Source organism: Apus apus, chromosome 1, assembly GCF_020740795.1.
Source record: "Apus apus isolate bApuApu2 chromosome 1, bApuApu2.pri.cur, whole genome shotgun sequence".
Taxonomy (NCBI): Eukaryota; Metazoa; Chordata; class Aves; order Apodiformes; family Apodidae; genus Apus; species Apus apus.
This window is the reverse complement of record NC_067282.1, coordinates 70,074,270-70,093,467: the sequence shown is the minus strand read 5'-3', so window position 1 is coordinate 70,093,467 and position 19,198 is coordinate 70,074,270. Positions and strand designations below refer to the sequence as shown.

The window sequence follows — 19,198 nt, the reverse complement described above, 5'->3', positions numbered from 1 at the left end:
GGCTCCCGCCCGGGGGCCCGGCGCTGCGGGGCGGGATAGGGGTGGCTGCGGGGCGGTCTCGGGGCTCCTCTGCCTCACCCCGCAGCCGCCGTCCGGAGCCCACGGAGCGTACTGAACTGAGCAGAGGGAAACGGGAAGAAATGCCGTAACGCCGGGACCGCAGCGAGGGGCCTTATGTCACGGCCCCGCCGCCCGTCGGGCTGTTGGCGCTCACGCCTGCCTCCCGCTTGGCCGGGTTCTCGGTGGGATGGGGTGTTCGGGAGTGTCCTGTCAGTCCGTCTGCCTGCTCTACTGATGGATTCTTAGCCTCTTTTGTTTTTAATGCATTGGGGTTTTTTTTTGTTTTGTTTTGTTTGGTTTTTTTTAAATGCCTGGGCAAAACCTTGCTTTATGGAAACCCACCCTAAGCTGCTGTTGCAAGAACGGCTCAGCTCGCACACTGCTCTTGAGTCTCCACGCTTCCCTCGGGCTGCTTCCCCCATGACCACGGCGGGCCCACCCTGCTTGTCTTCCCCTGCAGGAGACAAAGCAAGGCTGGCTGTCCTGCTGAGACTTCCCGCGAGGACAATGCCGCGGACAGGAAAGGAATTGGTCACTGCGTCAACCGTGAAACAAGCAGAGGAACCAAGATTTTCGTGGTACGACCGAGGGTTGCAGGCAGCAACTGTTTTAGAGCCTGGTACTTCGTCATGCTTTGCTTGTGGTCCTCTCCTGGCTCACAGGAGGAAGTCACAATGTAGAGACAATTTGAGCATAGAATCAGAATTGTAGAATGATTCAGGTTGGAAAAGACCCTTGAGATCACTGAGTCCAACCATAATTCCTACTCTACAAAGTTCTCCCCTAAACCATATCCACCAACACCACATCCAAATGACCCTAAAACACATCCAGGGATGGTGTCTCAACCACCTCCCTGGGCAGCCCATTCCAGTGTCTAACCACTCTTTCTGTGAATTATTTTTTTTTCCTAATATCCAGTCTAAACCTCCCCTATTGCAGCTTGAAGCCCTTCCCTCTTGTTCTGTCACTAATTACCTGTGAGAAGAGACCAGCACCAACCTCTCTACAGTGACCTTTCAGGTAGTTGTAGAGATTGATGAGGTCTCCCCTCAGCCTCCTCTTCCTCAAACTAAACATTCCCAGATCCTTCAAGCATTCTTCATAAGATTGATTCTCCAGGCCCTTCACGAGCTTCATTGCCCTCCTCTGTACTTGCTCCAGCACCTCGAGATCTCTCTTGAATTGAGGTGCCCAAAACTGGACACAACACTCCAGGTGTGGCCTCACCAGTGCTGAGCACAGGGGGACAATCACCTCTCTCCTTCTGCTGGTCACACTATTTCTAACACAAGCCAGGATGCCATTGGCTTTCTTGGCCACCTGGGCACCCTGCTGGCTCATATTCAGCTGCTTGTCAATTAGAACCCCCAGGTCCTTTTCTGCCAGACACTTTCCAGCCACACTTCCCCAAGCCTGCAGCGTTGCCTGGGGTTGTTGTGGCCCAAGTGCAGGACCTGGCACTTGGCCTTGTTGAAGCCCAGACCACTGACATTAGCCCAACCATCTAATCTATCCAGGTCTCTCTGGAGAGCCTCCCTATCCTCATGCAGATCAACACTCCCGCCTAGCTTGGTGTCATCTGCAAACTTACTGATAAAACACTCTTATGTCCTTATCAAGATCATCAATAAAGATGTTAAACAGAAACGGTCTCAACACTGAGCCCTGAGGAACACCACTTGGGACTGGCCCCAGCTGGATTTGACTCCACTGACCACCACTTTTGGACCCGACTGTCTGCCTTCACCTGCCTTGGAGGCAGGGAGAAGCTGGACCTGCTGGAACTGTCCTGTGCCAGCAGCTCTGCTAACTTCCTGCAGTCAGAGCCTAATTATAAAAATTGTCTCTGTGTCAGTTCTTGGGCAGAAGATGCAGGTCAGCTGGAAAGGCAACAGCCTACCCCAATCTCTGTTTTTACCAGTGCTTTTATTTGGTCTCAGGACTGAAAAACTAACATACAACCAGACCTAATATAACCAACTAAGGTAAGAGCCAGACCAACCCTCTGCAGAGGAACTGAGCAGCATGTCTTTCTGTGCAGCCTGGAAGAGCTGAATCCCTGGTAACATCTCTCTCGGGAACCTTCCAAAACCAAATGCAGTTCCTCTCCTTCCCCTTCGGCATCACCAAAATGGGTGGATCAGAAACCACCACAACCCTTTTTATCACAACAGAGCAGGCGAGTACAGACCAGAGAGAAAAGAGTACAGATCCGAGCTCCGTTGTGCCAGCAAGTCCAAGCCTTTTTAAGGTCACAGTGCTTTCGTTTTAAACAGAGCTGTGGAAAGCTGGGCTGTATTTTGAATTGAAAATGAATTGGATTACTTGTATGTAAAAAAAAATAATTAAAAAATGTAACTGCCTCCACCGAAGCGTGGAAGGGAGGTAGTGGGTATTTTAGCAACCCCTGCGCAGGGATTTATTGAGGGCAGTAATGGATGAGACTGGATCCGTAAGAAGCAGGCACCAGGCTGTCTTCACAGGCAAAGGTCTGCCTTTCTCATTTTCACAGGTCTGCCTGAGAAATTAAATGGAATGCATTAAAAAAAAAAAAAAAGAAAAAGAAAGAAAAGACAAACACCATCTTCAACAGAGCTTGAAATTAAGTTTGTGCAAGAGCCTCTGGATTGTCCCGGGGGAGGGGACTTCCCCTCCTCCAAGTGTCATTTCACCTCCAATCAGCCCTGAACGTGATGAGAGACTGAGAGAAGTACCTAGCTCCATTTAATAAGATTCATTCTTGCTTGCTCTTTCTCTTTCCCCTTCTCCTCCCTGCCTTGTCTCCTGGGGCCTGCACCAGATCCCTGTTGAAAATGCAGTAGAGTGGCTGGGGAACAGGGCCAAAGGAAGGGAGGAATGATGTGCTGGTGATACCAAACAGGGTGCTCATGCAGTGTTGGCCAATGTGTCTTATCCACTGCCCTCCCACTTCCCAGGGTTTCTATCAAGTGAAGAGGAAGGTAGAATTAGTCCTTGTAGTGGCACTGTAGAGGCTTTCAGCCACTACAGCCAAGCAAAGCTGTCCCTCTTTTTTGGGGGGATGACTGTGTTTTCTAGTGGGGCGGATGTTTCAGATACCTTTGGCCACAGCAGTTCTTTCTCAGCCTTTCTCAGCCTTTCCCAGGATCTTGACTTATAAACTTCACATTGTACTTTAAGCAACACCTTTGTGAATGTGATTTTTATTGCACCAGTATGTCTTTGTCTTGTACTCTAGTACGCACATTTTTTAGCAATGCTTCTGCCAAAGAGTCTTAAAAGTGCTTCCACATTTCTGAGAGGTGGGTCCCTTGTTTAAAAAAGACAGCTGTTGTGATGTTCCTTGGCCAAACAATAGAGTAAATCAGAGAGAGCATTAGAAACAGGACCTGGGTCTACTAGCTTCTCCCAGTCTCGTGGATTAGCCAACAGCGGGCTCCTGTCAAACAGGCCAACCTGTTCTCTGGTCTGTAGAGAGAAGGAAGAAGCAAGGGACTAGAGTTGTTTCCCTAGTTGATCCCACTGGAATGACATCTAGTGCTCCAGTGAGAGTTTACACATTTTTCCCAGTGTGTTGTAGCTTACAGGGACTGGCAGAAGCAGGGACTGAAACACTGTGCAGTTGGTGAGGAAGACTGGACCTCGTAATGTCTTAGCCTGTGCTTCCTTACCCTGTTGGTGCTGCTCCTTGGTGTCTCCCCCTCGCCCCAGGAGATGCAGTGAGCTGTAGTGCAGAGGGCCACAGGCTACTGCCCTTATGGACCTTGGATCAATTTTTGCTGACACCTGAGATGCGATGTGTACCCACATTCCTGCAGGAGATTCCTTGTGTCTTGCCAAACTGCTGCCAATAGAGCTTGTCCTGGCTCTTCCCAGAGGGGAGGACAGTGCACAGAAGCTGAGTGGCCTAACAGAGCTGGAGTGGAAACCGTGTGCCCTGCAGAACAGACTTAGTATCATCACCCAGCAGACCTCCACAGAACTCAGGCAGCCTGCTCCCTGCCAGCAGCAGCCTTGTTTAGGCATGACCATGCAACACAGCTTGCCATTGCACTAAGTTTGTGGCACCTTTCCCCTCCCGGCTGTGATGGAGAACTGACCACCTGCTCTATATTTTTTGACCACCACTCCTTTCTGAGCTGTGGTCAGCACCTTTGCAGAGCTATCTCAGTAGGGACGGTCACCATGTCATCAAAATGACAGCTAGAGATGCCATGAGACAATGGAGTTTAGGCTATAATCTCCTGTCTCCTTCTGTCTCTTAATCTCCACAATGCAGGCACCACTCTCAGGGACCTGAAATGTTTCTGTATGAATATCTTCTGTGGCATTTGGGTCAGATGAAGACTGAAGGGAGTACCCTTGAAATGGGATCAACTACAACAGATATGTTCTCCATTACATACTCCACTGTATTTTCCTGGAAAAGAAGTAAGCGCTTACACTGCAAAACAAGACAATGGGGCAATATTGTACTATTCACATCATATTTAATAACGCTCTAGTACCATTCAATATAAATAAATAACCATTAAAAATTACTTTCTGGACATTCTCTTTCCTGTGTCAACAGTATTTTCTGCAACAGGAAACGTTAGTAATATTCATTGGTTGGTGAATCGGATGAATCTCAGGGAACATGAATATCAGATACTAATACGCTAGTAAAAAACCACGCACTGGGATGCCTTCTCTTCTTTAGACGCTTCAGGCTTGATCTACAGCTTCCCTCCTTACTGCATTCATTGCATTCACTTTCCCTGTAACCCTGACTGCTGCTCCACTCCTGGGCTTTCCCACAGAAAAACTTCTGCCACCTAACAGCCATCTCAACTCATGGCATCTGTTACCTACCCTTAGCTAATACACCTTGGCCAGCAGCAGTCCTGTCTCTTCTTAGGCTGCTCTACAGGGAAAAGACTGTTGGTGCTGAACTGGTCCAAATGTCTGCTAGCCTGGAATATCAACTGTGTACATCGATGCTGTCCATACAAGGTCTCAGTCCTGCACAATTTAGTGACTGACAGAAGTTCTTGATTCACAGAAACTCTCCTCCACAGGCCCAGGCTGGGGCAAGACTGGAGACAGTGCTATGCGGCTGGTTGTGAGAGCAGGCTCCAAACAGCACGGAACTGACAGTGTAGTGCGTACCACTGGAATCAAGGTTCCCAGTGGGAAAAACAGGAGTGATAATGTTGCTTTCTTATAGGGATGCAGAGAGAACAACTCTCTCAAAATGTGTGTGAGGGGGTTATCATTTGCAGTGGAAAAGGACCCTTGCTACAAACACCCACCAGCAGTGCCAAAATCCTATGGAGGACCTGTGTGAGATTAAAGGCCGGAGAATTAACCACCATATCCCCTCCTGTTCATATGGGCAGAAACCCTGCCCATCTCAGAGGGGAAAATGGAGGATCATAAATCAACTCCTTTATTCTCTTGCTCATTCATGGAAACCACTATGAATGGGACTTAATCTTGGTCTAATGCTGAGTTGGAAGCATTAAGCCCACCTGCCTGGTGGCTGGGATGGGTCAGCAAAGCCCACTGGAGTGCAAGGCCTGTTGCCTCCTGCAGAGGACATGACACAAAGCTCTGACAAATGGAGAATGAAAAGTGATTTGTGCATGCCAGGCTTCCTTCATGCTATCCAGTACCAGTAAACCAGACCCTTGCTCTCTAAGGATCTTCCTAGGGCCCAGAGAAGACACCATTTTCATGGCCCATTCAGTATTCCTTCATGCTGAGATGGCTTACAGGGTGGCCTTGTAGTGCTGAGTGTGTTCATCCAGAAAAACCCTGGCCTAACCCTCCCTAAACATAGCCTACATTTCTCTATTTGTGGTCTATTTTTTGCTTTCTTCTTTCTCCCTTTCTGACAGGAGCCATCTCACCCCCTTTGCCCCCTCCTGTACTCTGACAGCAGGATGCACAGCTGCTTGTTCCCCGTGTGAGGAAACATCAACCGATTCCCGCACTCAGAATCCCTTCCAAGAGCCCCCTTCATGGAGGCTTCCCGAGATCCCATGAGGACTATCTGCTGAGCGAGGCACTCCTTTTCACATGTTTTTACCTCACTATGATTGCTTGGGAGCCAGAAACTTAGTGCCACCCACGTCTCTTGCATAAAGGAACTGTAATTCCCTTCGCTGTACTCCCCTCCTTGCTGTGTTCCTGATTATTTTGCCAGTTTAAGACACCACTGTAAAGAAATCCCAGGGAGCACAAAACATACGACATTCATCACTGAACGCCAAGCTCTGCTTTTCTGAGGTGAGGAGGGAAATATTCTTTCTTCATCAACACGTCAGGTGGTCTAAGCAAAAAACCAAAACTCATTAAGGAACAGGCAGAGGATTCTAGAATAAATAAATCAACAAATAAATAAGTTCCTGTCAACCCAGAATTTCTTGGGTGGGGGATGATGCAATCGCTCATAACTTTCTCCCAGCTGTGAAATCTTCTATATGTTTTGAATGCCTAAAGCTTTGTTTCTCATGGCTTGAGTGAAGATGGTTTTCAAGATATGCTCAGATGGGTTTCTGGGTTATTCAAGGAATCTTCCTGGAAAAGTCACAGTGACACCACCCCCCACGCACACACATGGTACCAACACTTGTGCTTTTAATCCAGTGCATCTTTCCTTCGGTCCTCGTTTGCCACCTCCTTCTTTGTGGGCTGCCTTCCACCTGGCTGTCTTCCTGTTTTATTGAGGGAAAGGGAAACCCTTCCACATGACACTGTCTCCTCTCTCTTCACAGCAACACACATGCCTTTCAAGTCCAACTGGAAAACCTTGTCACATTTGCTATTTCAGTTGTCGCCTATGTGCTCAAGATACGTTTCCTGATGTCTCTCCATATTCCTCAATGTTTTCACAGGAGATGGGTGCAGGCTGAGGGTTCCTCTTCTCTAAACACTTCTCACCCACCTACACCTCAGAAAGGCATCTTCCTCTCTGGAGGTCTAGGAAGCAAGTCTGTGTGCATGATTTGAGGCTACTGAAGGGGCTGCAGCAGGGTTTCAGGCTAAGAACAACACTTTCAACATCCACCCTTTCAACACCCACATCTTTGCCCTTGCTTTCTGGTCTCTGCAGTGAGATGTGAAGGCATGGCCTTTGAAGTACAGTACCTGCCAGCTCTCCCTGAGTGGGAAAGGAACGTTATCCAGACGGCCCTGGGCCTGGGGATCTAGGATGGCATTTTCCAAAACAACCTTAAGTGGGAGCAGTTAAAATTCTCAGCTGAGCATAGGCACCAGATCCCTTCTGAACTCTCAAACCCCAAATGAGGCACTTCAACACAGCTCCCTCCTCAGCACGGAAGTCTGATCCATGTAGGTATCCAAGTGCATCCTTCAGCGAGACAGCCTCTCTCAGGCTAGCTTTGTTTTAAAGTTGCTTTGAGAGCATACCAGCCTCAGGCCAACAGGCCTGCCTTTGTGCTCCTGTGACAACTCCTGTCCTTGAACCACAGCAGCTTGCAGCTGCTGTACTGAAGCTCAGGTTTGCTGATATGCCAGGAAGGATCTCCAGAGGCACCTGCACCCACCTGGGATTTCAGCTTCTATGCTGGTACAGCCATGAATGGAGATTGCATCTAATCAATTTTAACAAATGGTTAAAAACACAGAGCCCGCAGGGGAAGGGAAGCACAGTCCTCTCCAGGTGGGGAACGAGAGCCAGCGCACAAAGTCCAAGGCGAAGAGCTGTAGGATCGCAGGGCAGCACATCAGCTCTGTCCCTGCTTGTTACCACTTGTCAGGCAGTGGGAGCTGATCTGCGTGGCTACGTTTGGGGGTGCTTATCATCCTCCAGCAGTGGAGCAGAGGGCCAGGCAGAACAGGCAGCACGTGCAGCTGCTGTGGTTGCTAACAAACTTCAGGTGTGATCACTGCCTACTGCCTCTGTCAAAACAAACACAAGATGAGGTAAGAAGGAGAGAGAGGTGATGATACCACATCCAGTACAATAAGGCAGGAGATGCATTTCCAACAGGGCTGTCCCCTGTTGGCTCAGGTAGACACTAGGCAGGCATCAGTAACCAAGTTCCTCAGCCACATCTGAGCTCTTGCCTCAGATATGGCTGAAGAGCTGCTTTTTCTATCTGTACCACAGAGCCTATCTGGGATATTTTATTTATGAGTTAGAAAAAGTTGCTGAAGGATTTTTTTTTTCAGTAAAATAATGATTTTAACATCTCTGATTTTTATTTTTTTTTTAAAGAAACAGCAGGAGGATGAGATCTGAGGATCTCTGTTCAGTCTGTCTGAAAGCTCTGAAATGCAGATGAGCTTCTTTCCCTGTTTCCAAATCTGACAAGGCAGCAGGAGTCCTATGCTAGCCTAAGAAAACTCTTCTCTCTCAGATGCCTGTACATAAATGTTAGCAGTGACAGTAGGTAGTTTTTATAACACCAGTCCTGAGTGATACTTTTCTGGGCTTTAATGTGGAAAAACATGAAGCAAAAGGAACTTCCATCTCCTACCCTCAGAAGCCAAGGCCTGTGTTTCAAGGGGCTTTCAATACAGTCATCAGGGACATATGCTATCATAGCTTTCAGTTGCTCTGTGGCCCCTGTTGCAATACAGAAAATTCCAAGGATTTCCCTGGTCCTCCACATTCCCCTTCCTACTCTGCATGTCCACACATGCATGTCCAGTGTTTCTCAGAGACCATGTTTATGGCTATTTTCCACAATATCTGCACAGTGAAAGCATTTGTCCAGCTGGAGACAGGCTCAGAGATTCCCTTTTTGTCCTTCCTGCTCCTCCATTTTGAAGAAAGAGGATGGGGAAGTAGCTGGGGATCTCACCCCTGATCCTCCATCCCAAGCACATCTTAGATCCTGCCTAATGGTTCTCAGGGCAGCCAAAAAAGCAGAATTTCAAGTGCAGGAGAGAAGAACACTTTCCTTTTTTTTAACATTATTTTTCTTTTGTTGTCTCTCATGAAGAGAAAAACCCTGATGTGTCTTACTGCTAAACCTTTGCAGATCTGCTCTCATTTGGCACGGAGAGATTCCTCCCCCAGACTCACAAAAGCTGCCACAGTTCAGCTGGATGCAGGGTAGGGTGGTGGGAATGAGGGCAAGGAAGAGAGTACACTCCATGTGGGACAAAATAACTACTATATATGCAGCACCCATTGAAGCCTGATCTCAGTTCACATGATCAGCAGGTCCCTTTACACTGTGTCATGGCAAACCACCAAGCAAGCACATGTGCCAAAAAGCCATGCAAGTGGACTAACTAGAGATTAACAGAGCACCAAATCCCACACCAAGCAATCTCTACCTGGCTCACGTCTGCAGGCCTTAAAAGGGAAAGAGACCTCGGGGGGATCTGGGACTGGCTCAATCTGATCCTCAACAAGGACTAACTGCCAGGAGGGAAGGACAGAAATATTCTCACTATTGTGTCTAAGAACAGAATGCCCTCAGGGGAGCAATTTTACCTTTTTTTTTTTCCTTCTCATTACTGGCTTATCTAGATCATGTCTGTCAAGTTTCTGAAGCTCAGCAGCTGTGATAGTAGGGACCTCCACAACTCACCGGAGCCATCAGCAGAGATCTCAATTCAAAACTTTAACAGGGGAAATTACTGATTTTGCTTAACTGCCCAGTGAAGCAATTTACCTTGCAGGTGTCTTCTGGAATAGAAGCCACCTGCCCATTTGGCAGGTTAGAGCAGCTGCCCCACATGGCAGACAGTGGGGCAGAAGGGACTTCGTTAAAATTCTCTGCTAAAGCAAGTGGAAAGCACCTCCAGAATCTACAGAGCTGGCCCTGCCTAGGTTCTGGCTTGAAAGCACCCTGAGAGGATGGCTCTAGATGCAAGTCCTCCTGGTGAATCAATGGCAGTGTCCTGATCTCCCAGACTGGTTCCTTCCTTTTTGGAGAAGAAATAACTTAAGGGGAGCCATTCCCATGAGAATCCATAGCAGGTGTGTGGTGTTTCTCATGGAGTATGGCTGAGTGTTTGGCCTGGGAGAGGGGGTGAGAACAAAAGTGCTGATGCATAAATGGCACATTTGTGAAAGCATCACATCCACACTCTGCAACTGCAGTGGAGCAGACAGCCCTTCTTCTGTCGAGTAGGCAAAGCAGGTCTAATCTGTCTGAGTGCTGATAAGCCTGCCCATCCTGTACAAAGTGGTACCTCCAGACCAGGTAACTGGATTCTGAGTCCTTAGGAACTGAGTTTGGGCAATCATAGCTTTAGCTTGCTGCAGACCCAGCATGGGTGGGTATGTAAAATGGGCTCGTTACTGCCAGTGGATTCCACAGAAGCACAGGTTAAAAGAGGGGCTGCTGCCTAAGCATATGTGTTTAGCATAACTTAAAGCCTTGCTAGGGTATCCGAGATGTTAACGAAAAGCTGGCAGATACGGTACAGAGTTTGTGCCCTACATGAGGGCCAGGTAGGCTACCTCAGGGTCCCTGTGGTGGCACCAGGTATCTGTGTTAGGCAACTGACTCCTGTTCCTCCCATTTGCTGCAGGGTGTGCAGATGCTGGGATTGCTCTGCACTCTTGGTACAGCTGCCACTCACTCAGAGCTGATGAGATGATGTGGAAATGCTGTATGCAGCTACCAGTGATGCACACAGCACATCAGTGCAGAAGCTGAAATACTCGTGACTGCCTGTATAAAAGCTGTCAGTTTTATTTCCAGTGGTAGAGCTGAGCTGTGTATCAGGGTCAGGACTGAAAGCAGCCCTGGAACATCTTACAAAGTAGGAGTAAATCATTCAGTAAATCATCCTGCCACAGGTATGAGTCATTCCAGAAAGAGCTGGCTATTCCCAAACTGTATACATTTCTTATTTTGGGACTTTTGGGCTAGGAATCCACCAAGGGCAGACAATGGGATTAGAGGGCATGGCAGCTGCAAGAGAAGGTCATTGCTCTTCTGAAACCTGTTCTTCATCAATCTTTACTTCTAAGAATGTCTCTCTGATCTCTGATATGTTCTTGCCCTCACTTGTGGTGATTGTCATGATCTCCCCACTCTGTGGCTGAATCTAACTCCATGGACCACTATTTCTCCTCAGCAGCAGCTATACTTCTAGCTCTGGTAATGCTGGTACCAAGCCTCCCAAACTCTGAGAGTCTGTGTAGGTTCTCTTTGCTGGTTCCTGTTTTGAGGTCATCTAAGTGTCTATTTGGCTCACCATTATTACTGAATGAAACCACGGGATTCTTCTGCCACTTTTCTCTCTGTTTATACAGGCAAAGATTCCATGCGGACTGCAAGGAGGCTCAAATGAGTATGAAATGCAGACTATAAGTGGGTAAAGATGAGGATTTACTTCTTGGGCAAAGGGTGGCATGGTAAGGGAGTTACTGGGACAATCATATATGCATTCTTTGGGGAAATAATAGCATAAATAAGGAAACAGGTAGAGATTCTTTGTACAAGGGTACTCACATCCTGGAGCTGGCTCTCTGCTTACACCTCTACTCTGGGGTCTGTAAATCCACGTTTGCCTTCATTAACCAGGGTGGGCCTCTCAGTTCTTGTGTGCCAGACCAACACCTAGAAGGAATCACAAAGAATTCAGGGGCTCTAGATGCCATGGAATCTCCAAGAGCAGCTCGTCTGTCCTCAGCAACCCGGGGCTTCCAGCTGTTTGAAGCATCTGATTTGAAGGGGTTGAATCCAGGAGAGACATCACAAGCACATGGAACAGTGACAGGGAGGAGGGATCATTCTGGAACAAAACCCCAGACTCAACCCTCTGCCAATCCTCCTGGGTTTTGGAGAAGCAATCTGGGCACAAATTGTACGTCTGAAGCTCTTTATTAACACAGAGTGCACAGCACTGAGTGTTCCTCAGTGTTCTCTGAGCTTTGCATCTGTGAAGCATTTGGCAGGCTTTGTCTGTCTGTCCCAGCACCATTCGGCACCGACATGTGCCAGCACAGGCGGGCACACTGGAAGGTGTGGAAGCATGGCAGGGGGCTGCAAAAGCAGCCAGCGCCCAGCAAGGAGAATGCATCTTCAAGGTCTCTTGTCCTACTCACCTTTGTGCAGTTGGCTGCTTTGGGCTCCAGCCCCTCCATAGTCACTAGATCCTTCAGCAGACTGGTTTCCTGGTAACCTCCTTTAACTCCCTCCAGCTTGAAACTGGCCTGAGGCTTCTCCAAAATCAGCTTGATGCTGATGGCAAATCCAGCCATGTCAATAGCAAAGGGCCGGTTAGGGTCAAAGACCGTTTTCCAGCCCACCACCTTCCCTGCTGGGCTCACTTTTGGGGACTCATAGCGCAGCCCCCCAACGAAAGCCACCGGCCAGACTGACACCCTCCTCGTGTAGCGCATCTGTGTGCCAGAAATAAACAGTGCTGTGAGAATTCAACCCCAAGATGTCTGTCCCACCCCACCAGCATGCCATCCTCTGCTTTCACTGGCACCTGTCCTCCCCCGTTGACTTCCCACACAATCAGGTAGCTCTGGGCTGCACAAGGTCTTGTTCACCTGTGCTTGTATCTTGGAGAGCTACAGCTGGCAAAGCTGCAAGGCTGTTTTAGCACCTTCTTCTCTGAACATCAAACTCATTGCTTTTCTGTGCCCACGTTCAGTCCCTCAGAAGGAAAACCTTTGGTTTTCTGATCTCATCTGAACGTTTATATTTTTTTTGTAAAAATTTATTATTTTTGTAAATGCCAAACACAACTTCTACCAGGCCCATAGCTCCGTATTATCAACTCCACTCACTCCAGCTTTGCCCTCATGCAGGTAATCTCCCTCCCTGACTGATGCATCTTTGTCCTCATTTACTGCAAATTCCCCCCACCCTTGTTCTTCCATCTATGGCTACTGCCTAAAAGAGTGTGGTTTTACTGGAATTGTCAGAAAGGACCTGGAAGAAATAAGAAAGGATGAGCTTAACAGAGATAAAAAAAATTCTGAAAGTTGAAAATGTGTTCTGATGCATAACTCTGTCTTTCAAGTGGTGTAGTACAGTTTGGCTTAAATTGGTGACATGGGAGTTTACTGATTTTTTGCAAGTTTACAATAGACTTGGCATCTCACAAAAGCCAGGTTTCCAGCAGAAGTCTGGGCAAGCTTCTGCGATCCCAGGGGCTCAGCCCTGTTATGGTGGCTGGAACTCAGAACACAGAAGGGCAGCCAAAGAGAAAAGGTGGATTAGAAAGTCAATCAACTTTTCTCACATCCCCTACCCATTCCTACAACAGTGCAGATTTATGCTTTGCCAGAAGTTTGTCTTCGGTGCTTATTTAAATCAGGTCAGCTCTCCCTGAGGAGAGGCATAAATTCTGGAGCATATATCCTCTGGTCCTTGGCAACAGGGGCTCTAGCTGGTGCAGTGTTGTGTGAGTGGCTATCTGCCTCTGCAGCCTACACCGTGACCATGTGCTCCTTGCTCTTGCAGCTCTTTAGAGCACAGCTACTGGATTTGCATAACTCTAGGTTTGTCTCTGCCCTATATCCAGCTCCCCCTGAGTACAGGGCAGGCAAGGCAGGTTCTAGGCAGCATGCCAGAGCCCTCATCTCTCACTTGATGCTAAAAGTCCACATGGTAGCCCTATCTTAGAGGTCTTTACAAGCTCACCTGGCCTTAGGAGGGTTGGCAGCTGTATCCTGTTTTTCTGACCCATGTAATTTTATGACTCTTACCTCTTCAAAGAGCTCCAGGCTGTAGGTGTTATCATCATCGGCAAAATACACTACTCCTTCTGGTGGTGCAGTGTTGCTGAAGCTGTCCCTCAGCCAGTGCAGCCCCAGGTTCCTCTGCAGTGTCCCCCGTGGAGTGTGGGATGGGATCCAGGACAAACCCAGCTTCAGACTCTTGGGCGTCTCCACATTGAGGTGGGTGAAGTTGAGCCCTGCCTTCTCCAGCAGGTTGGATACAAGGTTGGTCCTCCGGGGCGAGTCCTCCACCACCACCCAGTGCAGGTTCTGTACGTGTAGGAAGGTGTTGGCCAGACGGGTCAGCTCAGCTTTTTGCACTGGCCGGGTGTAGGTAGGGGTGATAACAAAGATGGTTGGCAAGGTGTCTGACCATGGGGGAGGCCTGGAGTACACATAATTCTGAATGACTTTAGGTGTTGCCCCTATGCTTTGCTGCTGCTGAATGCATGATGGGAGGCCTTCTTCTCTCAGTGCAGATGTACCATTGAGGAGAGCTTTAGAGGTCACGTTCTCATCTGTCTCTTCTGGGACAAAAGCAAGAAAGGAAGAAGAAAAATAAATTAGAGAATTAATCACTGCTTCCTCTCCTGGGAGCACTGGGGACCCATCTTTCTGGAGTCAGTGGCTCCCCAAAGCCAGTCAAAGGTGCATGTTTAACATGCTCTTAAGAACGGTTTGTGTGCCTGCTGCCTGCAAACCCTGAGGGAACCTTCAGGCAAGTTTGCCTTCGCTTGGTCCCATGGCCCCATGAGAGAGCCTCTCCTACTGAGGGTTCGCACCATCAATCATCACAACCACCAGCACGCTGGCAGCAGAACTCTTGCACTTACTTCTCAGCAGGCTGAGGTAGCGGGTGGTTGGGTACTGGTGCCACAAGGTTAGGAGAAGAGCCCATGGCAAGGCGATCAGGAGCGTGGTAAGAAGGTTACGTCTCCTCAGCATGCTGCAGAGAGCTTCCAATGCACAGGCATCTCTCTACCTTTCAGTGCAGAAAAAAGAGTAAGGCCTCCAAAATATCAGTCACCACAAACACTAGGACGGTAAGTCTAGAGGCCAAACTAATAGACTGAGTTTGGCTTGCTTGGAGGAAGGTATGACAAATGTTGGGCCCTGATCCAGCAAGGCATTCGTCTAAGTATAAGCTTACAAGGAGCCCCATTAACATAGCAGGTCCAAACCATTACCCAGCTGCCCTGGCCAATTCCTCTGCTATTGAACAGAAGCTTTTATCTATTTGTGTTGCTATAAAGGACCTCCTGCTGCCCCATGATGAACCCACTGTCCTTGACTTGGGGTCATTCGTGTTGCTGATTCTGAAACTAGAGAGGAATGTTACTTGCCCCCTCTCCGGGGGTGGTATTAATTCCTGAGCTTTGTGGTGACCATTTAATTTGTTGCTTTTGTAGAATTTTTTTAGACTGTGTGCAAGACTTGTATTCCTGTGGACAAAACAGAAAATGTCAGGCATCCTCAAGATAGCCAGCATCTCTTTCACTCCTGCAGTTTTAATTCATCCTCCTTATGCAGAGGCATTGAGGCAATCAGTGATGCATACTATCACCTACTAAGTTTTCTACAAAATCCCTGCCTCAGTCATTCCAAAGTGCTGGCAAAGTCTGCTGAAAGTTTAATTATTTCACATCCCTTTCTACTCCCAGCTTTCACTGATGCAGCATTTATTTTAAATCACAGGCTTCAGAGTACTTTAATTTCTTTTTTAGCATTTCTGTAATGAAAATGATCATGAGATCTGAGGAATAACAACAGTTAACATTTGCTTTCAAAAATCTTTCTATAAGGTGAGAGAAGCTAAAAGAAAATAAAGAAAAATAAAGGATTAAAGTAAAGTCAACAAGAGGGGGTGGCTTATTTATGGATGGTCCAAGCTACATGGTCCTGTGCTTGATTTTTCACAATTGTTGAGCACCTTCAGCTCTCACTAGTTAACATGATTAACGAGTGTCAGTCTATCTGGAAATCAGATCCTTGGCTTCTCAAGGCAGACATGCCTTCAACAAAGTATCCAACATAAATGATCAGTTTGGAAAATACAGACTGAATTATTTGGATGCCTACTGCAGACCACTTGTTCAGGGACATAACTCAGCCCTGTGTAAAGTCATGGTGTGATGAGTCCTGGCTCACCTGTCTGAAAGACTCTTAACAGCCTGTGTGCAAAAACTCATAGGAGCATGAGATCCCAGAGATTACTTCTGGAAGTCCAACATCAAATGGGTGGGCCTAGTGCACATGCTGCCTTCCGTACGGCTCTGGCACACTGTCAGGAACACTTTTCTCCAACTTCCAGCTTCTGCTTTGGTCCCTCTCTGGGTCTGCGATCTCCAAATACTGTTACTACACACCAGCAACAACAGCAGTGTTCCAGAAAGAGGGATGCACTTCTGTTGCAGAACAGAACCAGCCCACAGAAACACTGAAGGGTTCAGAATAAAGTTACCTCTTACCATCTGAGAATCATAGAATGGCTAGGGTTGGAAGGGACCTTAAAGATCATCTAGTTCTAACCCCCCTGCATGGGCAGGGACACCCCCCACTAGACCAGGTTGCTCAAAGCCCCATCCAACCTGGCCTCGAATACCTCCAGGGATGGGGCAGCCACAACCTCCCTGGGCAACCTGTTCCAGCATCTCACAACCCTCACAGGAGAACTTTTTCCAAATGTCCAACTTGAATCTCCCCTCTTTGAGCTTCAAACCATTGCCCCTTGTCCTCTCACTACACACCTGTGTAAAAAGCCCTACCCCAGCTTTCCTGTAGGCCCCCTTCAGATACTGGAAAGTGCTATAAGGTCACCACAGAGTCTCCTCTTCTCTAGGCTGAACAACCCCAACTTCCTCAGCCTGTCTTCATAGGGGAGGTGCTCCAGCCTCCTGATAATCTTCATGGCCCTTCTCTGGACATGCTCAAGGAGTTCCATGTCCTTCTTATGTGGGGCACTCCAGAACTGGACACAGCACTCCAGGTGAGGTCTCACCAGAGCAGAGTAGAGGACTTTCTGCTGTCACTCCAAGCAGGCTGCCTGATGTTTGATAGCTGGATTTTATTCCCCTCTCCCTCCTGCTAACATCTGTAATCTGTTTCCTCCCCCTCAGAAAGGGATTACCTTTCTGAATGCCAAATACTTCTCCCAGTGGACTTCCTCATTACCACAGCGATGCTCATTAGGAGGCTACAGGGAGCATAAAATTTTCATTAGCCTCCTGCAGTGAGATTTCTGTTAGGAAACTACAGTCAGACACCCTGGGAACGAGATTGCTGCTGAATGGCATGGCCCGACCAGGCCCTCATGCTCTCCTAAAGGCAGTTTGAGGGAAGAGGGCAACGGCATCACACTGATACAGTGTGATGGAAAGCAGGTTCAAATTGGTTGGCTCTAAATTCCTGCTCTTCCAAGGATCTCCTAGGTATACTGAAAGCTATTCATCTAAAACCGAGGTCCTCAAAGGGACACAGGTGCATTGAGTGCAAAGGACACTCCCTTCCCAGGATGTGGATGCAGCAGCTTCTTATCTGACCAAAGGGAAAGAGTGCCCTGCTTCAGCCTTAGAAAATCATGTGAGAAGAAACAGGATGACTGGTTCAAAAGGGCTCTGCTTTGTAGTCACTGTAGCCACATGGTACTCCTGGAAAATATCGGAGGGTGTTATGTTATTCTAAATTAATCCTCTGGGACCTTTATAGGACCTGTCTTTATTTTCCCCTGACATTTTACCTTGGTATCCTGAAAAAAACAAGTATTATTTGATCGAAGGACTCATCAGTGCCCTACTGCCAATAACTATCCAGCCCATTGCAGTCAAATCTGACAGAAGACTAGCATGTCTCAGCAAGTTTTCTGGCAGGGAAGTAGATACTCACAAGCCCTATTAAAGAAATTGCTTCAACACAAAGTCATTCCTTATTAGGCACCAACGGTACCATGCTGAGGAATCCCTGTAGAGAACCAACCTCCACTGCTCCCCAAACCAACTGTCTGTGGTGATAATTTCTAATGCTTCTAACCCCCTCACTCAGGAAGCACCACAGTGGCCATTCCTCTGCTTTCAAGCTATGGAAAACTGATGAAGAACTTGTCCAAGGAGGCTGTGTGGCCAGGGACACACACAAGTGTTTTCGTAATGCCAGGAGTAGCCATCTGCAGTAATTATGCTGGCTCTGCACTAGTTCATTGCCTTCTTATTGCTGGGTCCAGGGCAGGTACAAGAGTCTCCTTCAAAGTTTAGTTCAGAAGGTGTAGGTGTTTGGTACGGTACAGATCTAAGCTGGACACAGGGCAGGATGGCGTTACCCACACCAGGGGTTGCTTTCCCTCCAGGAAAAAATTTCCTTACTAGAGTAGCAGCACAGAGCAAAGCCTTCCATTACTCGAGGCTGTGAGAACAGCCAGAGCCATCAAAGAAATTCAAGGAGGGCTCTGCACTGCCCTGTAGTGGTAGCAGACACCTATGTCTACCCAGAAGCTCAAGGTCATCACAGCTCCTTGCTTCCTCTGGGATGCTTGCAATTACAAATGCCCCTGCACTAGAGTCAGGCAGACAGTGTTTTTTTCCCTTTAGTAATAGCCCTTAATTATACAAGCACAGTGTCTGTGCAGTGGGCCTACCACTGCTGCAAACTCAGGTCACTCTGGAAGGAAGGAGAGGAGGAGGCAGTGATGGCAGCTGTGTTGCCAACAGGGCACAGAGGAGAGTAGATCAGAGTTAGAAGAGGTTTTAACGAATTCCCTTTCTAGATCCCTCTCCTCCTCCTCACAGGCAGCCCTGTTCATGCTTCCTGAACACTGCAAACAAGCTGAGATGCTGTCTCTGTGTGCAATTCCCCTGGTGCTCCATGCTCGTTTATTTCTACATGCACCTTCTCTCTATTGCTTTTCCAAAGCATGTAATTTTGAAGCAGTCAACGCCTGCATAAAGCACCACGTCACTTGTGCACCGCAGAGAAGAGTCTGACTTTAACCCCATTTTTGGAAAATGTGTGTGGAATACTTCGTCTTCTCCTTAAAACCTTACCTTCTCTCCCCCACTGCCATCCTCATCATCCATCCATCTTTCACTCACCTTTTCTCAGTCCTTAAGAGTCTCTCTTCTTCCCTGTTTTCAGGACTAGAGGAATCCCCTGGCCTACTACTAATTTTTGCCTTTGTCTTCTCTCCTTCTTCATAAAAAAGAGCTTTGCATTTTCTTAACCTCCCCCCCACATGGAATATTTCCCACAAAGTGGTCCATTAAAACATCAGCCCAACCTTTTGAAAACACAGCATCAAACCCAGTCACATGGCAATGTCTTTGGGTAGCTTGCTGATGGCCCCAGTGGGGTTTGCAGAGGTTTACTGCACATATTTTCACCTATGTTTTATAATTAAAAACAAAGTCCCCCAAGTGGCTCAGATTAATTGCATGCTTGGCTGGCAGGCATTACTGTGTGTATTCTTGGCAGAACCAGCAACCTTCCTTCTGCCTTTAAACCCATGCAGAG

At 47.9% G+C, this 19,198-nt stretch overlaps 1 protein-coding gene across 4 annotated transcripts in view; it reads right to left on the bottom strand.

Moving 5' to 3' along the window:
* Nucleotides 1-4,527: 4,527 nt before the first annotated feature.
* Nucleotides 4,528-19,198, bottom strand: part of LOC127380077 (galactosylgalactosylxylosylprotein 3-beta-glucuronosyltransferase 1-like) — a 31,716-nt gene continuing 17,045 nt past the window's right edge. For 2 of the 4 annotated variants that reach the window (XM_051608507.1, XM_051608506.1), the window contains exons 2-6: nt 14,533-14,681; nt 13,688-14,226; nt 12,071-12,367; nt 11,475-11,582; nt 4,528-7,950 (exon numbers count right to left, since the gene is read on the bottom strand). In XM_051608507.1, the coding sequence (XP_051464467.1) occupies nt 11,496-11,582; nt 12,071-12,367; nt 13,688-14,226; nt 14,533-14,644 (1,035 nt within the window). In that variant the 5' untranslated portion in view covers nt 14,645-14,681 and the 3' untranslated portion in view covers nt 4,528-7,950; nt 11,475-11,495. The remainder of the gene's footprint in view (nt 7,951-11,474; nt 11,583-12,070; nt 12,368-13,687; nt 14,227-14,532; nt 14,682-19,198) is intronic. The other 2 variants (XM_051608508.1, XM_051608510.1) reach the window with 2 other exon arrangements.